At 45.1% G+C, this 27,941-nt stretch overlaps 1 protein-coding gene across 4 annotated transcripts in view; it reads right to left on the reverse strand.

Annotated features, from left to right (window-relative positions):
• CCDC122 (coiled-coil domain containing 122) overlaps positions 1 to 27,941 on the reverse strand; it is a 108,728-nt gene that overhangs the window by 42,574 nt on the left and 38,213 nt on the right. For 2 of the 4 annotated variants that reach the window (XM_068267769.1, XM_068267768.1), the window contains exons 2-4: positions 27,233 to 27,404; positions 22,808 to 22,859; positions 18,268 to 18,565 (exon numbers count right to left, since the gene is read on the reverse strand). In XM_068267769.1, the coding sequence (XP_068123870.1) occupies positions 18,268 to 18,377 (110 nt within the window). In that variant the 5' untranslated portion in view covers positions 18,378 to 18,565; positions 22,808 to 22,859; positions 27,233 to 27,404. Of the gene's footprint in view, positions 1 to 18,267; positions 18,566 to 22,662; positions 22,738 to 22,807; positions 22,860 to 27,232; positions 27,405 to 27,941 lie in introns of those variants that run through there. The other 2 variants (XM_068267770.1, XM_068267771.1) reach the window with 2 other exon arrangements.

Genomic DNA, 27,941 nt, shown 5'->3' on the forward strand with positions numbered 1-27,941 from the left:
GGAGGAGACAGCGGGGGAGAGAGAGCACCCTAAGGTGAGGGAAGGGGGGGGAGATTGCCCCCCTTCTCCACCGCTGCTCCCAGCTCTCTCTCTGCTGCGCTGTTCTCCTCCTGCGCTGCGGGGGGCGCTAAAACCGGACAACTTAATTGTCCGGTTTAGCATGTTTTTTTACACCGGACACAGGGGCCAAAAACCGGACTGTCCGGTGTAAAACCGGACACCTGGCAACCCTATTCTGCAGCTTGCTTCATTAATATGGAACATGTCCCTGTAATCCTTTTTTTCATGAGAAATTAGAGACAGAAATATAAATTGCATTATGTATGAGTGAGTGAATTTTCTGGAAAGGATTTGTTTTTGTTTGGTGATCACTAGTACATCACACTGAATGGAGAGTTCCTTCAGTTCCTGCAGAAAACAGCCTGATTTTATTTACGGAGTCTCTGCTCTCACGCAGGTTTATTGACTTTGTCTCCAGCAATATTTTATTATCACTGAATACACAATATCTGCGTTTTTCTTTATATTACATTGCCAGGAGCAGGTAATATTGTTCATTGAGCATTGCATTTTTTTAAAGAAAAACTCAGGTATTTATAATTATATTTCTCCTAATGACAGTGTACATTAATTATTTGTTTACAAAAATCACTTTCTAAAACCAGAAGGATGCAAATTAGCTGATTTCACTATGTGCACGTGCAAACTACTGAGCACCCAAGTTTGCACGTGCAAACTACTTAGCACCCAAGTTTGCATGTGCAAACTACTTAGCACCCAAGTTTGCACGTGCAAACTACTTAGCACCCAAGTTTGTAAAGGCTTTGCAGGTGCTAACTCGAGTGTAAAGGCTTTGCATGTGCTAACTCGAGTGTAAAGGCTCTGCTTGTGCTAACTCGAATGTAAAGGCTCTGCTTGTGCTAACTCGAGTGTAAAGGCTTTGCATGTGCTAACTCGAGTGTAAAGGATCTGCTTGTGCTGACTCGAGTGTTAAGGCTTTGCATTTGCTAACTCGAGTGTAAAGGCTTTGCATGTGTTAACTCGAGTGTAAAGGCTCTGCTTGTGCTAACTCGAGTGTAAAGGCTTTGCGTGTGCTAACTTGAGTGTAAAGGCTTTGCATGTGCTAACTTGAGTGTAAAGGCTTTGCATGTGCTAATAACTCGAGTGTTAAGGCTTTGCACGTGCAAACTTGGGTGCTAAGCATTTTGCACTTGCAAACTTGGGTGCTAAGTAGTTTGCACGTGCAAACTTGGGTGCTAAGTAGTTTGCACGTGCAAACTTGGGTGCTAAGTAGTTTGCACTGTACACGCACTAGATTCTTGGCAGAAGCGGTCGTAAGCAGCAGCGTTTCATCTAGCAAAAAAATCTAAAATAATCTAGATAAAATTAAGCAGAAAATGTTAGAACGTCTTAGAGACGGTCAATGAGGTACAAAGTATTCTAAGCTGATGCAGAATTATGAAAATTTAGACGCTTGAAATGGAAAGAAGCTAAGGTTGAATTCAATTGCTCCATTTTCAAGCTGCATGTATATCAAATTAAATTAGCATAATTCTGCATCAACTCAGAATTCTTTGCATTTTGTGGACCATCTCTAGTCTTTAGTAAGCCAATACTTTTCTTTAATCCATTTAGAGGCAAAACTGAAGAATCTGCTGATTGGCTGCCATGTGTCTGCTGACTGTGAGGTAAGGGGTCAAAGTTTAACTCAATGATGATGTATAGGGGGCGGGTAGAACATGCCAAATGTTTGCTATTCGCCGCAGATGCGACCCATGGAAAATCGCCGGGAACTGTCCGCCATGAACAGTTCAGGCCATCTCTAGAAGGAGGAAGCATGGGAGTAACTTGGGGTGAAAGGAGTGCATCGTCACCCAGCCGTGGCATGGATACGTTAACCCTCCTCTCCCACAGGCAGCACTGGCTAATTTATATTACGATTTCGAGTAGCTATGAGTACGTAGCTTCTCTACCGCAGTTAACAAAGAAAACCCTTAGGCGTCGTTCAGACCATACGCGCTGCTGTGTGCATTTTGGCAGAGTGTACGGTGTGCTACACGCAAGAATGGTAGAAGGGCATAGACAGCCCTTCTACCATTCTAATCATATGAGCTGCACAGCAGTGCGATGCGCAATTGCACTGCTGCATGCATTTTTCAAGAATCGCAGCGCTGACCCATTCACTGTAGCAGCAGCGCAGCACATAGCAGTGCAGATGGCTGTGCGATCGTACACATTGCGTTCCGATAGCACAGCTATCTGCGCTAATTGATGTGAGCAATGTTAACATAAGGTGTCAGCTCCAATGTGTTTTACATACAGGGAAATGTGCACTGCGTGTGAATAAAAAAAAAAAACTAAAATCCTGAGCTTTAAATAGTACCTTTATTTACACAGACCTGTATGTAAAGCCAAGAGGCACATCTAAGGAGCCGAAGAATGTGCTTCAAAAATAGGGATCATCAATGAAAAACAGGACCAGCTGTGGTGTATAGATAAAATAGTAATAGCATATAAATATAACGGAGCTAGTCTACTTTAGGGGACCCACCGCAAATCCCCATAGACAATTTCAGCTGGGCTGCAAAACGGAACAAATGTCTTCCGTTTGCTTGTTTAAACCTCCACAAGCCTTATATCCCTGGGTAGCTAAGCAGGTCCTCTAACGAATTTTGCGGTTTCGGTCAAAAAAAAGTTGGAACTGACTGTACAGGAGCCGCCGAACGGCCGCAATTTCGGGTCCGTCAGCCATCTTTGTTCTGCTCTGCAGGTCGTTTCTTCCTCCTCATTGGAGGGATTGTTAGGTGGGGGCGTGCCAGCTTCTGTCGGCAGCTAACGAACCCTCCAATGAGGAGAAAGAAAGGACCTGCACAGCAGAAGGAAGATGGCCGACGGAACCGAGATGAAGGCCGTTCGGCGGCTCCTACACAGCCCATTTCAACTTTTTTTGGACCGAAAACCTCACAGTTCGTTACAGGATATGCTTACCTATCCGTGGGTATAAGGCTTGTGGGGGTTTAAACAAGGTGAAAGCGGACATTTGTTCCGTTTCTGCAGACCAGCTGAAAGTGTCTATGGGGATTTGCGGTGGGTCCCCTAAAGTAGACTAGCTCCAATATAACTGCACACGCTGCTTTTATTTTCTGCATACTATAGTAGAGAAAAAGCACCATGTATATTATTGCTGTGCTATCTGTTGTCATTAGGTATGGTCACATGATGCTGCATGAGCCAGCCTCCAGCAGTGGCAGTTATGGTCACATGATGCTACATGAGCCAGCCTCTAGCAGTAGCAGTTATGGTCACATGATGCTGCATAAGCCAGCCTCCAGCAGTGACAGTTATGGTCACATGATGCTGCATGAGCCAGCCTCCAGCAGTGGCAGTTATGGTCACATGATGCTGCATGAGCCAGCCTCCAGCAGTGGCAGTTATGGTCACACTAGGCTGCATAAGCCAGCCTCCAGCAGTGGCAGTTATGGTCACACGATACTGCATGAGCCAGCCTCCAGCAGTGACAGTTATGGTCACATGATGCTGCATGAGCCAGCCTCCAGCAGTGGCAGTTATGGTCACATGATGCTGCATGAGCCAGCCTCCAGCAGTGGCAGTTATGGTCACACTAGGCTGCATAAGCCAGCCTCCAGCAGTGGCAGTTATGGTCACACGATACTGCATGAGCCAGCCTCCAGCAGTGGCTTGAGCCAAGGGAAATCCCCTCAACTGTCACTCCAGGTTTAGCAGCAGTTAGTGCAGCAGCATAACTGGTGTGCTCCCTGAACTCCTTTCTGAATTTGGACAATACCTACATTTATAACATGTTTTGTCAACTGGTCTTCTACGTTTGGCTCTGCCTGGTGCTCCCATTCATTGCCTGGCAGTTTGTCATCATTTGTGGCAGAATCTGGACTCTGGCTGGATACGGTAAGCATCAGCACTACACACACAATATGACACAATGTTTTCATATATCTCCACCTGATGTTGATGATATCTTTCATTGGTGTTTTTTAAGGGAGGAGATTAAATGCCATCTAGTCTATCGAGAGTTCTTTTGTTGTTTTTTTAGTCTAGGCCTTTCAAAATTGCCACAGTAAGGCCCTGTTTACACTTAATCAGTTGGTACGCGTTTGTTTTCTTCTCCATAGCAGTGCATTGTGAAAAATATTTCAGTTAAAACGCGTTAAAGAGAACCTGTACTGAGTAAAAATATTTAAAATAAACACATGAGGTAACTTCAAATAAAAATTACAGAGTTACCTTGCCATCAGTTCCTCTCAGAAGCTCACCATTTTCTTCTGACAATGATCCCTTCCAGTTCTGACAATATTTTGTCAGATCTGAAATATATCAGTTGCTGTCAGTAAAATATCAGTTGCTGTCAGTTATAGCTGAGAGGAAAACTGATGTACCAGGCAATGTCCATGTTTCCCTATGGCTCAAGTAAGCGATGTTACAGTTTAACGGTGTGCTGACCAGAAAGCTGTTATGGGGTAATGGCTATTTTCAAAATGGAGGACGGAAAATTCCCTTGATCATAGTGAACAAATAGGACGCAGGAATGGAGAAAGACACTGAGGAGTAGACTACATGGAAGGTAAGTATGACTTGTGTATGCCTATTTTGACTTTTATTTTCAGTACAGGTTTTCTTTAAGTGTGAAAGGTGCCATAGGAAAACATTGGACTTACTTTGAAAATCAGTTGACATTTCAGTTATAACTGAGAGCAACTGATTAAGTGTAAACGGGCCTAAGGGGTGTATCTGAGTGAAAGAGCACCTTGGCATGCACTGAAATTGCACCGCAGCGGAGACTCCTTCCCCTGTAACCAGCATAGGTAGCCAATGTAGACCTCAGCATAGGTAGCCCTTAGGATAAGTAACCCCCCCCCCCCCCCCCTACACACACACACACACACACACACACACACACACACACAAACACACATTGTTCAGCACAGATAGCCCTTAGGATAAGTAATCCCCCCCCCCCCCACACACACACACACACTGCACTAAGTATAGGTAGCTAATGTAGCCCCATGCAGCATAGGTAGCCCTTAGGATAAGTACCCCCCCCACACACACACACACACACACACACACACGCACATTGTTCAACATAGGTAGCCCTTAGGATAAGTCACACGCGCGCACACACACCCTGTTCAGCATAGGTAAACACTGTTGCTAAACACTGTTTTGTGATTCTTTTGTGTGTTTAAACAACCTTAATGAGTAATAAAAAAAGTGTATATTTTCTTTTGCTTAATGTGATGTTATTTTTCTGCAGTGCGGCGTCTCTTCTCCAGACCGCCCCTCATCATCACGCCCAGCCCTGAGGCCATCCTGCTCTACTCACAGCTCATTGATGTGCAGAAAGCTCTGGTGAGTATTATTATTTTTCCCTATTGCAGATAATTAACCCTTGTTGCTTTTCTTTCTACCAGCTATGACCTTAGGATGGAGGCTTTCTCCCTTGCTAAAACTTCATGGAATAATGACTTCTTTTCACCAAACTCTGGACTGTAATCTGTAAAACAATGTTTAGATGGAATCCTACATGACGTGACAAGATGAGATAGACGTGTGTATGTACAGAGCACAGCACACAAATAAATATGCTGTGATGCTTTTTCTTCTTTCTCTGTCTGAAAGAGGCATGCCAGGCACACACGATACAATTTTCTGACAGATTTACCGGTTTCCGATCAAATTTCTGATCTATTTTCCTTAGAAGTAAATGGCAAATCGATTGAAAAATCAATAGGGAATCAAGATCGTACCTGTTGAAAATAGTCAATAGTCAATCTGACAGTAAATCTGTCAGAAAATTGTATCTAGCCCAGTTCTCTGCCAGGAGGGGATAGATAAAAAAGGTCAATAGTTCACATATTTGAGCACTCTGAGACACAGGGACTGTTACATTTATTTATTTATTGTATTTATAAAGCGCCAACATATTATGCAGCTACATTCAGCTGAGACATAACAATAAAGCCTGGACCCCACTACAAAGCGCTATCGCTAATCGCAATCACCAGCATTTTTAAAGAGCGTTTTGTAAGCGATTTCATGAGTGTTTTCTAGCGATTATGGTAGCGATTTTAAAAAAGTGTAACTGTTTTGCCAGCGATTGTGTAGCGATTAGCGTTTTAATTCTGATTGGTCCTTTCAATTAACAATTAACTAATTTTTTTACAGTGTGCAGTAATTTAAAAACGCTAGCAAAATCACTCTGTGTAGGTTTTGACTAGTGATTACACCAGCATTTATATACTTTACATTGCAGAAACGCTAAAAATGCTGCATGTCCTGCGTTTGGTAATCGCAAATCACTCCAGTGGAATTTGGCCACATCCATTAACATTAGCTGAGCATTTAGGGAAATCGCTAGCGTTTTGAAAACCTCCCTAAATGCTCAGAAAATCGCTCTAGTGGGTTCCAGCCCTAAAGCAGTTTTTTAAGTTTTTAAACATAACATAAAACTGTGGGATATCTAAAAGCAATAGGAGGATAGATACAATGGTTTGTCTCTTCACTTTGTTTTCACTTAAGTGAAAACAAAGTTGTAATACAGTAAAAGTGAATGGATCTGCTCAGTGGCGTAGCAATAGGGTACGCAGAGGTTGCGATCGCACCGAGGCCCTTGGGCCAGAGGGGTCTTTTAGGGCCCTCCCTCAGCTGCAGTATTAGCCCTTTATTGGTCCTGTGCTGGTAATAATCACTTCTACATATGCCTTAAACAGTAGTAATCATTAACAAGCTTTTCCCCATCCACTTCTTGCACCTCTTACACTGTGGTGGTGCTTGGCAGGTTTTGGTGCGCCGTATCAATTGTTATGTATAGAGTGCTTGGGGAGGCCCAATTTAAAACTTGCACTGGGGCCCACAGCTCCTTAGCTACGTAACTGGATCTGCCCATCTCCATCACTCTTGGTGGTCCCCTTGTCTTGCTGGGTGTGAGGAAAATGCCCCCTTTATTTGGGAGACACCTGGATAGAGGAGTCAATACAGAACATATTTATTGGGAATCCTTAAGGGAACACTGCTAATTGGGTAGAATATTGATTATTTTCTATCTTCATTCATCATGTAATATGTCATTCTCTTTCCAGCACCGTGAGAGAGCCATGCGGGCCATGAAGACTGCCCAGGCCATCCAGAAGTCGTGGGATGAGAAGACAGGCCGGCGAGTGCACCCAATGTTCCGGCTGAGTGAACCTGCTGTTCCAGGTATGAGGCTTGTAAAGGGAGTTGATTTCAGAACCAGAGTAGCCAAATGCTGTAATTAATTTGATTCCAGCATTCAGTTATCTTCCAGCTAAAATGCCACACAAGCATGGCCGGATTTCTGGCAAGGCCACATAGGCCATGGCCTAGGGCACCAGATAAACAAGGGGCGGCCTGCAGACAGTGGGCATTATTTGCAGGGCATTATTTGCAAGTGTCCAAACAAATGAAAGGGGTCAGGATAACTGCACTATTAGTACCAGCTGGCATCTGCCTGTGCAGTGCTACAGGCAGCTGCAGTCCGTTAATTAAATGTTTGTGAACAGTGTGTGACTAGCAAAAAGCCAGACCTTGTCCAATGACATAGCAGCAGCTCCAGGCAGTTACAGAAGGCCAGGTCCCACGCACTTGGTGTGGGAGATGAAAGGACCAGGGGCAGCACCAGCAAATAGTACAGAATACTGAAAGCAGCCTCTCACAGTACCCATTTCTTAATTATTGATTGGCCAGCGCTGTTACCCTGGAGACAGCAGTGGGTACAGGACTCACTTTTACGTGTTGCTGACCCCACCCAATGTCCAATTGTGAGCCACTTTTGACAATGTGTGTGTGGTGGACGGCTCCCACCACGCCCATCACCTGTAGATCGCTTCATTGACCAGTTCCCCCGTGTGACGTGATTGATTCACTTCACGTTGCCATGGAGACCTCGGCACTAGCCGCAATAGTGGACACCAGCGGCCCAAAATTTTTTGGGTGTGTGTGTGTGGAGAGAGGTGGTAGGATACGGTTTCGGTTGGGGCGGCTGGTAATAGTCGGCCTTGGGCGGTAAGAAGTACAAATCCGGCCCTGCACACAAGGACTTATGGACATTGGAGTTGGCACTTCAGCTATTGTTTACCTGAAACCCCAGACACTAAAGATGATGGGAGGTGAGACTAGGGCTTTGTTGTTGGTTAGAATTAGGCTATAATGTTCTACTTATTACCTGTACTACATATACAATTCATCATCTCATAAGTTTATTTTTGCTTTAGATTTGCTTTATGTAAAACTTAAGGTGGCCATACATCAGGCGACTTGGTGACCAATCGACCATCCAATTTGATTATTATAATCAAATCGGATGAAAATTCGAGCCGCCAAGTGCATGCCCAATCGACTATGTGACCAATTTCGTCCTGAAATTGGTTGCATTAGTCGGTCAGACATGCTGTAAGATGTATGGCTTGCTCGATCGGGTGTGCGGCGATAACAGCAAGCGATATCGGGACGTGATGAACACAACGAAACTCTCAACGCTTCCCTCTCTAATGTGCAATGAGTCCCCCGATACCCAGTGCTCTATACATTATCTGTCCATGGCTCCACCACAGGCACCCATTACAATACTGGAATCCCAATAAACAGTGCGCATCGCAGGTGGCCCCCGTGCCCAATATTTATCGGGCACCAAGGGTGCCCAATTTCTCCTCAATGCGGTATTTCACTGGGCGCCTGTGGCCACCACTAGCAGGGCGCCCACATTTCGTATCACCAGAGAAAAAGTGAAATGCATATGGGCCCATATGTCACTAATGGAGTTCTTTGTCAGTGAGGTAGAGCCCGGTCACATCTTCTCAGTTTGCAATCAATGGGAGGAGACATTTTCCTTTACAAAACTAGAACCATTTTAATGTAATCTCATTTAATCTTGAGGCCAGGGCCGTGCCGAGGCATAGGCTGGAGAGGCTCCAGCCTCAGGGCGCAGTGTAGGAAGGGGCGCAGAATTCATTCAGCTGTCATTCCTAATTGTGTCTGAAGCAGAAAGAAATAAGAAAAGGGGATACATGGCAGTGACTGCAAGCCATATTACTATATATAAGGTGTTGGGAAGGTTTTGGGCCCTGTGGCGCCTCTTAGTCTAATAGCAATCAGTGTGTGATGGCTGGGGTGGCAGGGATGGAGGGGCGCACTTTGGTGTCTCAGCCTTGGGTGCTGGAGGACCTTGTCCCGGCTCTGCTTGAGGCCATTATTTTGTGTGAACAGTAAGACTGATCAACATGTTTTCTCACCTCCCGACAGAGACTCCGAGACGATTTGGCGGCCCTTTCTCCCGAGCTGGTCTGATGGACGGATGGTGGTAGACTGACCCATTTGGCTCCCCAGGAGAGGTAACCTGTGTCATCCCCACACACATACACAGTCAAAAATAGGTAGAATGTAGTGACCAGCAGGTAGTGAAAGATAGAGTGTACTTGCCAGGAGGAAGTGACAGTTAGATTCTAGTGGTCTGCAGATAGAAATAGGTTGATTTTAGTAGCAGGCAGACAGAGATGGTTAAACTCTATTTACCAGCAGGTTAGATTCTTGTAGCAGGCAGGTGTATTATAAGGGCCCGTTTCCACTTGTGAATGGGAGCCGATGCGGCTACGCATCACCTCCGCTACTATTCGCGTCACTTCCGCGCCTCTCACTGCAGAAGTGTATTGGAGGAGTCGGCAGGCGGATGCGGCTGTGCGAGAATCTTCAGCATGCTGCAGATACTTGGATCGCTCCACACAACCAGCACGCAATGGAAACTGTCCCATTGCTGTGCATTGGTTACAGCACAGCCGCAGTGCGATGCGTCTATGTAGCCGCATCGCACCGCATGTAATGGAAACGGGCCCTAACAGTAGGTAGCGGGAGGAGGTGGTGAGCAGTGCCAGCAGTAAGAGGTGATGAGCAGAGGTGACAGCAAGAGGAGGTGACAAGGAGCAATGATGGCAGGTAAGAGGTGATAAGCAGCAATGGCAGCAGAAAGAGGTGAACAGCAGTGATGAGGGAAGAAAGAGGTGACCAGAAGTAAAGACAGCAGGGGGTGAAAGTTCTTTCCCGGGTGGTCAGTGGGTGGATGTGCAGGACTCCCTGAGTGAAGAGCCTATTCCACCACATGGGGCTACAGCAGCGGCAATACAGCATGTCCTCGGTAACCATCAGAGTAATTTGTGGCCAGTGCGAGGGCCAGAAACATCCTGAGAGCTCTTGCAGCTTTATTTCCATCAGGGCCACTTCAACCACTAAATATTCACTTACTTATCGGATATGACACAAAGTGGATCTCCTTGTTGAGGTGATGACCGGTGCATGAGGACGTAGGGGCGCTTCCTGGATTAGGGCAGATGGCGGAACATCCGCTCATATCGAGTGCACCTGGGTTTCCCTCCATGGATTTCCATATTACCGGACTTGACTTTCTTTCACTGCATGGTCACGGGAGGCTTTTTAGCCCCGTGGCAGACACATTGTGGGGCTCAGTCCCCTCTTGTATAGATCAGAGCTATACGCTCCGGTCAGACACATTGTGGGGCTCAGACCCCTCTTGTATAGATCAGAGCTATACGCTCCGGTCAGACACATTGTGGGGCTCAGAACCCTCTTGTATAGATCAGAGTTATACGCTCTGCTCAGACACATTGTGGGGCTCAGACCCCTCTTGTATAGATCAGAGCTATACGCTCCGGTCAGACACATTGTGGGGCTCAGACCCTCTTGTATAGATCAGAGCTATACGCTCTGGTCAGACACATTGTGGGGCTCAGACCCCTCTTGTATAGATCAGAGCTATACGCTCTGGTCAGACAAATAGTGGATCTCCTTGTTGAGGTGATGACCGGTGCATGAAGATGTAGGGGAACTTCCTAGATTAGGGCAGATGGCGGAACATCCCCTCATATCGAGTGCACCTGGGTTTCCCTCCATGGATTTCCAAATTACCGGCCTTGACACTCTTTTACTGCATGGCCACGAGAGGCTTTTTAGCCCCGTGGCAGACACATTGTGGGGCTCTGTCCCCTCTTGTATAGATCAGAGCTATACGCTCTGGTCAGACACATTGTGGGGCTCAGACCCCTCTTGTATAGATCAGAGCTATACGCTCTGGTCAGACGCATTGTGGGGCTCTGTCCCCTCTTGTATAGATCAGAGCTATACGCTCTGGTCAGACACATTGTGGGGCTCAGACCCCTCTTGTATAGATCAGAGCTATACGCTCTGGTCAGACACATTGTGGGTCTCAGACCCCTCTTGTATAGATCAGACCTTGATGCTCTGAACATACACATAAGTTTAGCCAGACTCCCACCAGTATAGGTAGCCTTTTTTTTCCCCACCAGTATTAGAAGCCGTATAGCCCCCCCCCCCCCCTCCATCCCACTCCCAGTATAATTGGCCCAAAAAAAACCTATCAGAGTCCCCTCCTATATGTAAGAGTTCACTCCTACGTATAGGTAACCAGAGTCTCCCCTAAGTAAAAGTAACAAGAGTTATCTCTGCTACAGGCAGTCAGAGTTCCCCTTGTATAGGTAGCCAGTTTCCTAGCCCCCATATAGGTAGCCAGAGCCCCCCTAAGTATAGGTAGCCGTATTCCCTCCAGTGTAGGTAGCATTATGCTCCTCCTACCCTTAGTATAAGTAGCCAAATTCCCACCAGTAAAGGTAGCATTCCGCCACTATAGGAAGACTTATTTTCTCCCAGAGTCCCCCCTTTCATAAGTAGCCAGATCCATCCAGCATACTGTAGGTATCCAGATTCCCTCCTTGTATAGGAAGGCTGATCCCCCATACTTGTATATATAGCCAGGCCCCCCCCCCCCTTCACATATAGGTAGCTAAAGTGCCCTCCACCATCTGCGGCTGTCCCTGGTGATAGAAGATTCACAGGAGGTTCTCCTAGCAAGATAAGAAGAGCAGAGAGAAGATGCCCAGCGGAGACAGCGTGGGAGGTGGAGCATGATCTGGGGAGATACCTGGGATCCAGGGTAAATGCCGACTGCCACATAGGAGTCAAGAAGGAATTTTTTCCCCTCTGAGGCACAAATCAGACCTTACTTGCCTCTGGGGGTTTTTTCGCCTTCTTCTGGATCCTGGGGTGAGATGACCCCACAACAATTGTAAATACAATCTGTACCTGTATTCAGGCAATATAAAATAAAATTAGAACTAATTAGCTTAACTTTTTGTGTCTTCATTAACTTTAACTTTTTGTGTAAATGTCCTCTTAGGGTGCTTCTAGGGTTACAGTGTGTGCCGTGTATCTCTCCTCTGGGGATACCTGCCAGTGGGGTTAGAGTGTGTCAAAAGCCTCTACACATTTGCAACTTAGGTAACTAGAAATGACCAACAAAAGTCATTTTGGATGCCTTTTCCAAGTGTGCACAGGTGTGGCCATCAAATATCCAATATCTGTTCACACCATGGGCTCGATTCACAAAGCGGTGCTAACCCAGTTAGAGACTTTAGGCATGATAACCATTGCACCACGCTGGTGAAAAGCCAGTTTAGGCTTCATAAGTGTTGGCGTGATAAGTTTAGGCATGATAAGTTTAGATAAGTTTAGATCGCACACAAAGTCCGGCACGCAAAGCAGCGCCATTAAACTCTATGCGAAGTGCACCAGACTTTGCTAGCGCAAAACTTTTGATCAGCTGTGCACTGCGGTGCTAACCCAGTGGGTGCTTAAACTTATCACGCCTAAACTTATCACACCTAAACTTATCACACCTAAACTTATCATGCCTAAACTGAGTTTAGGTGCGATAAAGGGCTTTTCACCAGCGTGCTAACTGTTAGCACCGCTTTGTGAATCAGGCCCCATGTGTCTGTGCTTGGTGAACCTCTCCACTGACCTCTAGCAGGGCTGCCCCCTTTACACTGCATCTATGGACGGTTTTAGGCTAGGTTTCCACTTGTGCGTTTTGTGTCAGATTTTTCTTTCAGAAAATTCGCATTGATTTGGCAACTAATGCTAGTGAATGGGGCTGTTTCCATACAATGCAAATCTTCATACGCGTAAAAGGTGAGAGGTCTTTCATCATTTTTTCGGATATCGCGTATGATTTGCGTACAATGCTTTGTATAGGCAATGCATAGCAATGCAAATATTCACATTATTTGTGTGAAAATCCATATTAGATCCATGGTTACAAGAAGTTGTCAGGAGTCATGACTGAAGATGTTACTAGGCAGATTGTTATATTTAACTAATGCAAATTTTCGAGTACGAAAATTCACATAAAAACGCGTAAAACTTTACATGCGTATTTTCACCAAGCAGAAAAATCTTATATTATTTTTTGCAGGTAAGAATTTCACACTACAGTGGAAACGTAGCCTCAGGGACCCCGGGGCAAACATAAGTGTGGGGCAGCCCTATCTCCTCCACGCGGATAGTTCCCCCCATGATAGCCCCCCCTTCCCCACTGATAAACACTTCCCCACTGCTCCCCAGGACATTAGCTGCAATAATCACTTGTAAACATGCGGGAGAAGAGGCAGACAGCATGACTGAAGACTACATAGACTGTACAGCCACCGGCCACCGAGACAGCTGAGTCAGTGATTAATGCAGCTAATGTGCAGGGGACCAGGGGAGCAGACCACTTGGCAGGATCCGACGGCGCAGGGGCCCTGGGGCAAATGTCCTCTTTGCCTGTATGGCAGTGCCGGCCCTGACTGCACTGGATGGAGGGTGTGGATGTGTTGTTTGTATAGAGTGGATTGTTGGGAAAACCCAGCAGAGAGCATTCCTTGGTGGATGGCAGGTACTGTGGGTCTGGTAGTCACTACAAAAGTGGAATACAAGCTGAAATGTTTCATGTTGGCTATAGAGCTAGTGGTGTAGGTTAGACCCAGTGTCACAATATGGTTGCTGTCTTGGTCCAATTTCCCCAGTAACAGCCATCAATAAAAGGACATGAAGAGAACTTTGTAAATTGTGTGGCTCTCCTGTGGTTCCTCTACAGCCAATACTTGTAGCGATAGATCCTGAACAAGCATGCAGCAGATCAAATGTTTCGCACTGAAGTCTGACTGGATTAGTCACATGCTTGTTACAGGTGTGTGATTCAGACACTACTGATTCCAGAAAGATCAGCAGGACTGTCAGGCAGCTGGTATTGTTAAAAAGGAATTAAATATGGCAGCCTCCTGTTCAGGGGTACTTTACACATTATGGCTGGACTAACACTTATAATTAAAAAAACGATTGCAAGCAACCTGAGAGGCTAAACACGGCCACAAAGATTTCAAATTCCTTTACTAAAAAGCAAATAATGACCCCTCCACCAGCAGCACTGAGCTCACCCTCCACATCAGTCAGTAGTGCTGGTGGGGATGGTTTCACTCAAATTAGGCCAAAATTACAGGTATCTGTGGGAATCAAGTGTAAACTGCATTGAAGTCATTGGGGGGAATTCTGGTTTGTGATTTGGTCCCTGGTGAGCTTGTGCAGCAGCCACATGCAACAATATACCCTCTTTCAGACAAATGGCTAAATGGTCGCTTATAGGGCTGTTCGGCTTCCTGTCTGCTGGCCATCAAGTGCCTTTTGGCTGCAATTTAAAGTGAGTCTGAAGAGAGTTTAAAAAAACAAAACAGGTATTTACCTAAGGAGAGGGAAAGCTCTGAGTCCTATCGGGCCTTCCCGTTCCTCCGACGGTCCCCCCCCCCCCCCCCGTTCCGGCGCTGGATCCCCCGTTAGCAGCCTCCAACCAATCGAGCTTTCCAAAGATTGCTGAAGCCTCAGAAGTGAGCCGTCTCCGATCCACCTGCTGGTGACTGCTAACGGGGGATCCAGCACTGGAACACGGGCACCGTAGGAGGAACGGGAAGGTTCTATAGGACCCAGAGTCTTCCCTTTCCTTAGGTGAGTATCTTTTTTTTTAATTTAATTTGGGGGGGGGGCGCACAAAATGGGCACAATGGCTGGCTGGAGAGGCCCATTTAGGTGATCAAAATCGATGTTTGTATGGCGAGCTTTAGATATTTTTTTGCCTAAATCAGGTGATAAAATTAAGGCTAACTAAAGTTAACATGCCTTACCAAAGTTAACACACCTTATCAAAGTTAACACACCTTATCAGAGTAGCATAGTGAGAGCTACTGGCTCAGGGCAGCACGGAGCTCCCGTCATTGCCAATTAGCAGGCATACGTTTGTAGCGCTCACTGTGCTGCTCTGATAAGGCATGTTAACTTTGGTAAGGCGTGTTAACGGCCGTGCTCCGATAAGGCATATTAACGGCCATGCTATGCATTAGCACGTTTAGTGAATCAACCTCCATGTGAGTAATTCCTATTCCTTATCTTAATAGCTTAACGTGGTTGGAGACTAGAGGTTGTATTTTACAGACAGGAAGTTTTGAATCAGGATTATTATCCTGACTCAAAACTTCCTGTCCGTATATACAAGTAAAACAGTAATATTTTAGCTTGTAAGCCTTCTCCAGACTCTATTCCTGTTGACTGTCAATATTAGAACATACAAACAGAAGGAGGTAGATTTTTTTTGCAAAAATAAGTGTCATCCAGATACATTAATTGCAAGGAATCTTGCAAGTATTGTGAGGTATTTGTGGCAAATAGATAAGACTCTTGGGGCTCGATTTACAAAAGGGTGCTAACTCAGTTAGCACGCCTAAAAGCTTTGGGCGTGCTAACTAGTGTGCTAAGCAGTTAGCACGCCGTGCGACGTTTCGGGTGTACCTGGTGCGATATTTTAGGCGCACCCGGTGTGACGTTTCACGCGCTACAGGCAGCGCTAAACTTTGCGTGTGCTAACTAAGCGCGCAAAACTTTGCACACCCTTTTAGGCATGCTAAGTTAGCACTCTTTTGTGATTCAAGCCCTTGGTTTACTTAACGCCTACATAGATTCAGGCTGACATGGAGAGTTTTATATCTTGTTTACTGTATGATGCTGGAGCCTGGAGTGAACTGTATGACACTGAGAAAGGGGGGGGCACACTGCTTCCCAAAAGGGGCCAGTGCCCCAGCATGCCCCAGTGTAGTGCCGCCCATGGTTTGAGCACAGCTGTGGCTGGCTGTACACACACAGCATTACACAAACATAACTTGAAGGAAGGCAGCTCTGGTGAAGAAGACACAGTAGTGTGCTGGAGATCTGCATTGGCCCCTTCAAGTTTGTGACAAGTTCCCAGAGGCCACATCTCTAATGCTGGGAATACACAATAAGATTTTTCAGCAGATTTACTTTTTTTCCGACCGATTTTCTGATCGTTTTTCTGATTGATTTCCATTCACTTCTATGAGAAATCGATCAGAAAAACCATTGAAAATCAGATCGCACCTGTCAGGAATGATCTATCGAACCATCTATCTGCCAGCATCACAGATCTGCTAGATAACAGAATGGGATGTATGCTGAGGATAAAGCTGTCTGTCTGCTATCTGTCCCACCTTGTCTTGCTCATTGTCTAACAAAGCTATGACCCGCAGACATCACTTACCAAGTTATTTATTATTTAGCACCCTGAAGGCAGACCTTGCATGCCACTACTCACTGCACTTATGACACCAAGACAACAAACAACAGGCTAGCTTTATTACATTTTTTCTGCATGCTTGCTTTCGGGTTAATCTTATGCTTGCTTTGACTACCCGTGACCCGACCTGCACCTCGCTACCCGCGACCCGACCCACACCTCGAATCAATACGGGCACCTGACCCGATACAGGCCTTTACAACTCACATAGGGCTTGATTCACTAAACCGTGATAACTCAAATATCACACCCTATCAAAGATATCACACCTTATCAAAGTTAACATGCTTTATCAGAGTAGCATAGCGAGCGCTACAAACCCGCAGGGGCTCAGGGCAGGGCGAGTGCCATTGATAATTAGCAGGCATACGTTTGTATCGGTCGCTATGCTACTCTGATAAGGCGTGTTAACTTTGATAAGGTGTGATATCTTTGATAAGGTGTGATATTTCAGTTATCACGTTTAGTGAATCAAGCCCATAGTGCACAAATGTACTGAAGCCCGCAATAAGGAGCTGCCTTTGCTACATAAGCCTAAGGGACAACCTGGCTCTATATGGGGGGATCTATCTTCCATTCTGACAAGAGATGACAATTGTCCATCATTGTAGCAGCTGGTCCGCACTCAGCCGCCAAATCAGTTAACGCTGTGCACACTCACATGCATATACTTTCATGTTATAGGGCCAGAGTCAGGACACATGCAAACACTGGGGAGCCTCTGTGTGGTGTATATGACTACGCAAGAGAATATATTCTCCTTTAACGAAGACCCCCACTTTTAATTTAAACTGTACCTAAGGTGGTTTCTTTAATACAAATGAGACACAGAGGCCTGTTCTTTGCTTAATGGCATACCTCTGTGTCTCTTCCGTGCCTTTTTCCGTCTCCCTTCGCTCCGCTAACCCCACCCCCATTCCAAAATTGCCATCAACAGCTTGTCGGGAGACTATTAGGGAAATGGGCATGCTTTGCAGGAGAGGCAGTCTTGCAAAATGGCCCTTCCCCACACCTTTTCCCTCCCCCTATCCTGCCCCTCTGCGCCTCTCTGCTCTGTAGAGAAGCAGAGAGGCGAGCTGCAGCATGGTGACCCCAGGATTGAAGCCATTTTATTTTTATGCACAAAACAAAAGAAATACAGGAGATGGGAACATTGGGGAACGGCAATTACGGATGCTACCTTACCTGGCTAGCCCCCCAAATAAGGTAGTATGCTTTTTTTTTACATTTTTCACCTGTTTCGGGTTCTCTTTAACTTTGCTGCAGAGATAGCAGTGGTTCCTGGATGATTGATTTACATGAAAGCATTTGAATGCGAGTGTGCAAAAGGTTAACTGATTTTGATGTAAATAGGAAAACACTGGCCAGTATCTCCTCCTGGCTCCTCCCTGTCTACCTACTGTGAGTGATGATGGAAAGGAGGAGGAGACTGGGCAGCTCACACACAGAAGTCATAACAAGCTGTATCTAGCATAAGCACACGAAGGCAGCATTGCATATCCTGCCAGGCAACTACCGGTAATCAGAAACTGAATAATGCAAAAATGGTTTATGCAAATTATGATATATTTCACCCATCTTCTGATTTATCTATTGAACTTATTCAAACTCATACCTTTCTCTAAATATATCCAATAAACCTAGCCTAGGCTCAGTGAGGGTCACGTCTGCCATCTTATAAATGTAAATCAGGACCTTGATTTCCTTGGAAAACAATGAAAAAAATCACCCACCAATCTCTTATCTTCTGGGTGGGAGAAGTCTTCCATCTTCTGTAATATTCCGAGATCAAAGCTCCCTCTTCCCCCATCATCTGCACTCCTCCTTCGGCCCGGTACACCATGCTTTGGATGAACTTCTATCTGTTTTTGTCGCTGATCAGGGAGGCTCCCACTGCTTAATTCTCTCGCAGGATTGGTTAACCGTTTCTTCAGAGTACTGACAGACCTCCTGGATCCTGGGGAACTGGGGGCGTAGCTTGTGGAGGGCTGCGGTTGGATGGAAGCCACTGAAGCCGAAATGCTGTCATCACTGCCAGCAATAGAGTAGGATTTTAGCAAAGGAAAGAAATACAAGTGTTAGTGTAAGCCCATAACATGATCAGCAAGAACTGGCTCTTTATAGAATACTGAACAAATGTCACCTGTTAAAGAGGAACTGTAGTGGAAATAATATAAGGAATAAAATTGCTTCTTTTTTTTACAATATTTATTTATAGATTTAGTCAATGTTTGCCCATTGTAAAATCTTTGTTCACCCTGCTTTACATTCTGAAATGTATCACTGGTGGTGACATCAGGGAGATGATGACCTCAATTCACTAAGATCATGCTGATGATAATAAGGCAAGAGAAAACCACCACACACCGATCTTGTCTTATTAAGGTGCAGAGATAATTTTTCACAGTGGGAGAGTTATCTTATCATTTCTGTTACCTCCGCTTTAGTTATTTTCACATGCAGTTACTTAACAGCCTGTCCTCAACTTTAGAATTCTATAGTTATTTTAAGGAAACGTTAACTTTAGAGATATCTCCTCAACTTAAAGACAGAAGAGTTAAATTTAGGTTTGCCTGAGGTAAATTGTTTACTGAATACTACATGCCTTATCACCATGGTGATAACACTAGAAACTGCTCAGAAACGTTATTAAAAACAGGAGACAAGCTTAGTGAATTGAGGCCATTGCTTGCTTGGCAGCGGGAAAAAGCAGTTATTTCCCACAATGCAACAAGGTTCACAGACAGAAAACTGTCAGGACCTTGGTCATGACATCACACTGTGGGAGGGGTTTCACCTCAATATGAGCCACACAGACCACCCTGATGATCTATTTGACAAAAGGTAAAGATTTCTACTGGGAAAGGGTTATCAGCTACTGACTGAGATGAAGATCAAGTTCCTCTATAAACACCACAGAAATGTTAGACTTTAGAATTTACTTGGTGCTTTCAGGAATAAAATAATATAATGTGTCACAGATCAAAATACCAGGCGATATCTTACTACAAGCAAAAGTAACAGCTCTAGATTTAAGGTCATTCAGAACTGGCAGGTACAAAAAATTGCCAGATACTTACCTATGGAAAGGGAAGGCTCTGGGTCCTAATGAGCCTTCCTGCTCCTCTACCGGTGCCCTCGGTGCAGCGCAGTCCCCGGGAGCAGTATTTGGCTAATCTACTGCTCACTCTGCTGCCGAAGGAGGCTTCGGAAAGTCTTCGGGAGCCCGAGTGCTTCCAAAGACGGGCCACTGCATACTGCACACGCATGAGTGTCCTCTTTCGCGCACTCACGTGTGCGCAGTATGGAGCCGCCAGTCTTCGGGAGGACTCGGCTCCCAAAGACTTCCAAAGTCCCCCGCGGCGGGGGATTCAAACAAGGGATCCTGGGCTGCACCGAGGGCACTCGGAGAGGAGAGGGAAGGCTCATTAGGATGCAGAGCCTTCCCTCTCCATTGGTAAGTACTGCATCTGACTTTTTTTAAAGTCACAAGTCCCAATTACTTTAAACATGTAGCAAGAAAAATATTTTTTGTTGTTTTTTAATTTTCCTTATATTTTCAATTGCTTACTTTACACAATACTGTAACATGTAATAACAAAATTACCGTATGTAACAACAAAAACAGTACAGAACAATTTGTACATGAAGACAACTTTGACTGTATGAATGAAACATAATTTGAGTCCTTTGCAAGCAGAGGACTATCTGTGTTTCTCTTCAAAACCTGAACACATGGTACAATAAAATTGATTTTATTTGACCGAAAGGATTGGATAAGTAAAGGAGAAGAAACAAGAAAAATAAACTATTATTCAGTTTTTTTTCTATAAAAATCTGATTGGATGTGTTGGAAAAATCAGATAGAAAAATGTAAAAACTGAGATTTCTATTGGATCATTAGTTTGATATTTTCAGAAACATGGATCATAAGTGTTTTGCATATTGGTTTGATTTTTCTGATTATTCAATCAAGCTGAAAAGTTGATCAGATTTCTCTAGTTGAACAAAAAACTAAAAAATTGAGTCACATGGGGACACCTTTAGAAAGATCTCAATATCCATTCATAATAAGCAAAATTTCCAGCTTCATTTAAAATCAAAATACGGTAGGTAAAGAAAGGCATATGGTGAGATTTAGTCCCAGCAGCCGGTGGCAATGTAGCGAAATTAAACAGAACAGCATAGACGCCTGAAAGCTGTGAGTAGCTTGATTTTAAAAGTGCGTGCTCCAGGAATGTCATCATTAACCAGGGTTCATTAAACCAGCAAGGTACAGCTGACCTGATTTACTTAATCCAAAGGATTGCTAAATATGATCTTTAACCACTTCACCACTGAGGGGTTTTACCCCCTGAGCACCAGTGCAATTTTCACCTTTCAGCTCTCCTTCCATTCATTAGTCTATAACTTTATCATTACTTATCGCAATGAAATGAACTATATCTTGTTTTTTCCGCCACCAATTAGGCTTTCTTTAGGTGGGACATTATGCCAAGAATTATTTTATTCTAAATGTTTTAATGGGAAAATAGGAAAAATGTGGAAAAAAAATTAATTATTTTTCAGTTTTCGGCCATTATAGTTTTTAAATAATGCATGCTACTGTCATTAAAACTCATGAAATTTATTTGCCCTTTTGTCCCGGTTATAAGACTGTTTAAATTATGTCCCTATCACAATGTTTGGCGCCAATATTTTATTTGGAAATAAAGGTGCATTTTTTCAGTTTTGCGTCCATCCCTAATTACTAGCCCATAGTTTATAAAGTAACAGTGTTATACCCTCTTGACATAAATATTTAAAAAGTTCAGTCCCTAAGGTAACTATTTATGTATTTTTTTTTAATTGTAAATTTTTGATTTTTTTTTTTAATTACAAAAAAAAAAAATGGGGAGTGTGGGAGGTAATGAGTTAATTTTTGGTGTAACACTAATTTATTTCTATGTAAAAAATGCTTAGGGTGTAGTTTTACTATTTGGCCACAAGATGGCAACAGTAACTTTTTGTGTATTGCGACCTGCGAGCGTCCTTCTAGACGCTCGCAGGAAGTAGTAGGAGGCTGTGAGTGTTTGTTTTTTCTCACAATGATCGCGCTGCCCATCGGAGAGCAGCGGATCATTGTGGGGCTTAGATCAATGAACGGGAATGGATTTTCCCGTTCATTGATCTCCGGGCGAGCGGGCGGCGGCGTGTTTCCTAGCGGCGGGCGGTGTGTTTACGAGCGGTAGCGCGGGCAGCGGCGGGAGCGCGGAAAGTACGGATTTCTCCGTCCCTGGGGGTTAAAGGATGGAAAAAGGGACGGAGAAATTCGTACGGGCGGGGGTAAAGTGGTTAAGCTTCATACAAGCAGCAAACATCCCTACAGGGCAAGTTACCATCACATTGCACCCTACCTGCAACATACATTCCCACTCTACTCCCCTGTACATCAGGAACTACTGCAGGCCTTTCAACTCTCCCGTACATCAGGACTACTGCAGGCCTTCTCAACTCTCCTGTGCATTAGGAACTACTGCAGCCCCCTTCTACTCTCCTGTGCATTAGGAACTACTGCAGCCCCCCTCTACTCTCCTGTGCATTAGGAACTACTGCAGCCCCCCTCTACTCTCCTGTGCATTAGGAACTACTGCAGCCGACCTCTACTCTCCTGTGCATTAGGAACTACTGCAGCCCCCCTTTACTCTCCTGAGCATTAGGAACTACAGCAGCCCCCCCCCCCCCCTCTATCCCAACTCTCCCATACATCAGAAACTACTGCACGCCCCCTCAACTCACCCCCACATCAGGATCTACTGCAGGCCGCTTCAACTCTCCCACACATCAGGAACTACTGCAGCCCCCCTCAACTCTCCCATACATCAGGAAGTGCCACTCTTTTTACCTTTGCTGTAAAAGTATTTTAATATCAGAGGTTCAGCAGGATAGCCAGGGAATGTGCATTGTTTAATAGCAAATAATAATGGCAGCCTCCATATTCCACTCACTTCAGTGTCCGTGAAAATACTTGAAGATGGGAATATGTGACTGGTGAAAGAAGCAGCTGGGGAAGAACGGTGAATAAAGCTAAAACTGCTGGAAAACTGTAGTGCCATATGAGTAAGTAAGCCAATGTGCAGCTACTGTACCTCAAGGCGACAGCTGGGTTTCCTGGAGAAAGAATACTACTTCTATAGATTTAGCTAGCCCCTGCTGGTGAGATCTGGTGCTGCAATGAGAACATACATTAATATATAGGTAGCCCCTGGTTAATAAACAAGATAGGGATGGTACCTTCAGTCTTAACGCGGATATCCAGCCTAAAATGTAAATTGCAAGGTTCCTCCTGTAAGAGAAAGTTATAATTACCTGCGGTGTTGTGTCCCCAAAGTCATCCTGAAACCCTTGCATCAGTCAGCTTCTGCCACTTAGCCCTGCCCCCCCTGAAAAAAAATCTTGTTTTCTCTACCTCGATAGAGGCTCGGGTATCATCCTCAATGAACAAGATAGAGTACATGAGGCCTGGTGCAAGGGTCATATGAGGGGGCTTGAGCCATAAGTGCAGGCTATATACCGTACCACCATGCTCACGGGCTTGTCCACGTCTAATGCAGTATGCCTTATTATTGTTTAAAAACAATTAAGTTTGTTAAAGGCCACTAAGCCAACCAATAAACTGGAGATGGGTACTAAGCTGGCTGGGGAGCTAGGGATGGGTACTAAGCTGGCTGGGGAGCTAAGGATAGGTAGAGGCTGGCTGGGGTGCTTGTGATAGATACAGGCTGTCTGGGTAGCTAGGGTTGTGTACCAGGCTGGCTGAGGATGGGTACTAGGCTGAATGGGGAGCTCCTCATGCCTTTTATGCACCACTACCAGGGAACAGGGTGATATGTGTCTGTTGGCCTGACTTTGCTGGCTGAGGGCTGGTTCAGACGGACGTTTGGAGGCGTTGCGTTTGCTGGCGTCGCGTTCAGCAGCGTTCGTGTGCGTTTGGATGCGGTCGCGTTTTTTCCTAGGGGGACATTAGCCGTCGCGGTTAACCTCCCCTGGAAGCTACATGTAGCTTCCAGGGGCTCCTTGAACGCCAGGGAAAATCGGGACCCAAACGCTGCGTTTGTGTAAACGCGCTTGAAAGCTTGGTACAAACGCTCCCATTCACTTGAATGGGAGCGTTTAACACCAAGCCCTGAACGCTGGCTGTAAACGCTCTGCAAACGTCCGTCTGAACCAGCCCTGACTCTGATTCTGCTGGTGGTATTGTAGTCTTTACCTGTTTAGCAAATTCCAAAATAAGATGCTCCTAAGTCCTGTGAGAGGTTGAATGTGGCAGACTCACAGTGGTCGACGCTGGGTCAGTGTTATTTTGCCCGCCCATGGCCGGGAGTGCTGTGCACATGATGTAAATCAGCGAGTCAGTACCTGAGCATAAGTCGACCAGGAAGAATAGGGCTCTCAGTGCGTGCACAGTGGGCATGACTTCGGGGCCCTCTTCAGGTGCGGGGCCTGGGGCGATCGCCCCACTTGCCCCTCCCTAAGGCCGCCTCTGCCTGGAACCCACTAGAAATCGCTATCGCAATCGCTAGCAATTTGTGATAGCGTTTTGCAAGTAATTTTGGGAGCGTTTTCCCTGCTCGTATACAATTCATTAGAATGGAAACGCTCCCAAAATGATGCATGTCCTGCGATCGCGATTTCCTTAATCACAATCGTTCCACTGGAATCTGTCCCATCCATTTACATTGGCAGAGCATTTAGGGAAATCGCTAGCGAGTTAAAGTTAAAAATTGCTCTAGTGGATTCCAGGCCCCAGTGTCCCTCTCCCTCATATAGCTTTCCTGGTGGTGTTAGTGTGCCCCCCCCCACACACACACACACACACACACACATCACCATATCACCATATGGCCTCCCTGGTGATGTTAGATGCAAATAAAATCCCACATTTATACGACAATTATCAATTTCACATGATAGGCTGAGATTGCCCAACATATCCTAAATCCTCCTTGTTCTGCTCATCATGCTATCACCAGGAAGATGGACGCTCCAACGCAGGCAAAACCCTTAAAAAACAGGCAGTAGAAAATAAGCTATGGGCCCGTACACCATATATCATGGTATATGGTAAAGTGTGTCTGTTTCTTCTGGACTTCTAGGCTTCAGTGAAGTTTTGCTTCAAGAGGACTGCAGGGCTGCACAGGGATGGGGTTACAGCATAATCCTACTACAGAAAAGTTTGGAAACATAGCCCCCACCTTCTTTACCCCATGGTTTCACAAGCGATTGCCCCTATAAGGTTCAGCAAACGTCTGTGTTTTCCTGCACTTTCAAATTATCTCAAGGAATCTTTCAATTGAACTATTTAGGAACTAAAGCACACATGCTAGATGGTTTTAGGCCAAGGAAGACAATCTAGTGTGTACATCAGCCCCTCCCCCCCCCTCCCCCCCACAATGTTTTGGAGAGCAATCAGCCTGGTGGATGGTCTCGACCAACCACAGGCTGGGGGCATTGTTTTCCTACTCACTTTTCCTATTCCATGCCGCTATATTGTGCAACACTTTGTCGACCCGTTTCCCCTTCATAGCAACAAAACATGTTGCTAGCCTGTAGGCTAGCGACTCTTCTATACAGAATTCAGCCCTGAATTGCCACAGGAGGGATAGAGTCCTGACCCCAGCAGGGGACAGTCTTCATACCTGTGTATGAGACTTAAAGCAAACCTGAACTGAAAATTAGAAGTTAAAATAAACATACACACGTCATACTTACCTCCCATGTAGTCTACTCATCAATCTCTTTCTCCTCTCCCGTATCTTGTTTGTCCACTACGATCAATGGAATTCTCCATCCTCTATTTTGAAAATGGCTATTACCCATAACAGCTTCCTGTCCAGCACTGTTAAACTGTAATATCGCCTATGGGAGCCATAGAGAAACATGGACATTACCTTGCTCATCAGTTGTCCTTTCAGTTATAACTGACAACAACTAATATATAACTGTCAGCAACTGATATAGTATATTCCAGTTCTGACAAAATCTTGTCAGAACTGGAAGGAACCATTGTAAGAACAAAACGGTGAGCTTCTAAAGAGGAACTGACAGTAAAGCAAGTATGTAATATTCATTTGCAGGTACATCATGTGTTTATTTTAAATAATTTTACTCAGTTCAGGTTGGCTTTAACCTCCTTGGCGGTAATCCCGAGCTGAGCTCGGGGTATGCCGCCGGAGGTCGCCGCTCAGGCCCTGCTGGGCCGATTTGCATTCTGAAAAAAGCAGCACACGCAGCCGGCACTTTGCCAGCCGCGTGTGCTGCCCGATCGCCGCCGCTCCGCGGCGATCCGCCGCGTGCAGCGGCGAAAGAGGGTCCCCCCAGCCACCCAAGCCCAGCGCAGCCGGAACAAACAGTTCCGGCCGGCGCTAGGGGCTGGATCGGGCGGCTCTGACGTCAGGACATCGACTGACGTCCATGACGTCACTCCGCTCGTCGCCATGGCGACGAGGAAAGCGAAACAAGATAGGCCGCTCATTGCGGCCTATCTTGTTACTTTCGATTGCCGAAGGCGATCGAAAGTACGCTTCCGGAGCGCCCTCTAGTGGGCTTTCATGCAGCCAACTTTCAGTTGGCTGCATGAAATATTTTTTTTTTAATTTAAAAAAAAACCCTTTTCAGCCTCCCTGGCAAAATAAATAAACCGCCAGGGAGGTTAAGAGGACTCCTGCTTTAAAGAGACTCTGAAGTCTCATAAAAATCATCTTTTTATGTCAAAAATGTCTTTAACATGATAGTCCTAACTAAAACGCCACATCCCCACGGCTGTAATCTAACTAAATCCCCCCAAACTCCCCAGGGGGCAATCCAGGCAGCGCTTCCGTGAGAGGCAGAGCTTTCAGCTACAGCTCTGCCTCTCCACGCGTCTCAGCGCCGGATCATCGCCCCCGCCCGCCCCTCTCAGTCTTCCTTCACTGAGAGGGGCATGAGAGAGGCGGAAATACGCGCTGATTGACGCGTAAGGAGGCAGAGCTGCGGCTGAAAGCTCTGCCTCCTCCAGCAGCAAAATCCACAACAAAGAAAATCGTGGATTTTGCGGGGGAGAGGGAGGGAGGAGTTAGAGGGGATTTAGTTAGATTTCAGCTGCGGGATGTGGTGTTTTAGTTAGGGCTATCATGTTAAAGATATTTTTGACATAAAAAGATGATTTTTATGAGACTTCAGTGTCTCTTTAAGTCTGGATAGTGCAAATATTGTTTGGATGCATTTATTTCTGAATGAAAGCTTTTGATTTGGTGTTGCTTCGCCACACATCTGGCTGCAGCACAGCACTAGACTCTGTTGTTTAATTACTTTTTTAACAGCCTGTGCTCAGTGCCCAGGTGAATCTGTATAGCCACTCAGCCTTCAACCTCAGTTCACCTTACTGAGCAAATCAATAGTTTGCTGTCAGTTGAATTGTGAAAGTGCTGATTTATATGTTTTGTTTCATGACCAGTGAAATTAAATTGCCCAGTAGCCTGAAATATCTTCTATCCTACAACCTCAGGGGTATATCAATTACCATCAAGTTTATGCTGACATTGGACATTGGACATTTTGGTAACTGTTAATTAAATTATGGCTGTAATTTCCAGTAAATGTACAGTATATAAAGTGAACAAATACTTTGTCTATTGTACAGTGCTGGTTTTTAAATAACATTTATTAATAGTAATTTACCTGGGGAGAAGCTACTATATGATTGCACCATCTGACCCTCCAGTGTATTTGGTTTTCACAGTGCCATTGTACTTCTGCCTGCCCGGGTGATATTTCACTGGCCCAGTAACTTCTAATTGAGGCAGGTTATACTTATCCACCGCTTTCATGAAGTTTGTTCTAACAGAATTCTCTGTGGGAACAGCGAAATAAATGGTAAGCCAGGCATTTCCTACGCGAACTATAATTTAGTTTAGGATCATTAAAACACAAAAAGAAAAGTGCAATCCTACAGCAGAAAGAAAAAAAATGTGCGTAGCACAACCCACTGAACCTAGTTAAAAAAAGAAATGTGGTTTAAATTGAAAAATTCACAAAAGAATACACAGTGGAGATAAAATAAAATAACAATCTGCCATTTTGTGGTCAAAGTAAGGTCCAGTTCACACTGCAGAATAAAAACTTATCTGTGTAAAAACTGACCTGTCCAAACGGATCAGTTTTTAAAACACATCAGTTTTTCATCCTTGACTCTCTGTTCTGTTACCGTGTGCTCAATGCGACCATCCAAGTCCATCGTTACAGAAAAAAACTATTCCACCCCAAACTTACGAAACAAACGGATCCATTCTAACGGATCAATGTGAACAGATCCTATTGATTATTAGGTAATGTTCACCTCCATTAGGATCAGGTCCGTTTAGTTCCTCTTAACAGGCCGATTTTTTAT

Source organism: Hyperolius riggenbachi, chromosome 2, assembly GCF_040937935.1.
Source record: "Hyperolius riggenbachi isolate aHypRig1 chromosome 2, aHypRig1.pri, whole genome shotgun sequence".
NCBI classification, from domain to species: domain Eukaryota; kingdom Metazoa; phylum Chordata; class Amphibia; order Anura; family Hyperoliidae; genus Hyperolius; species Hyperolius riggenbachi.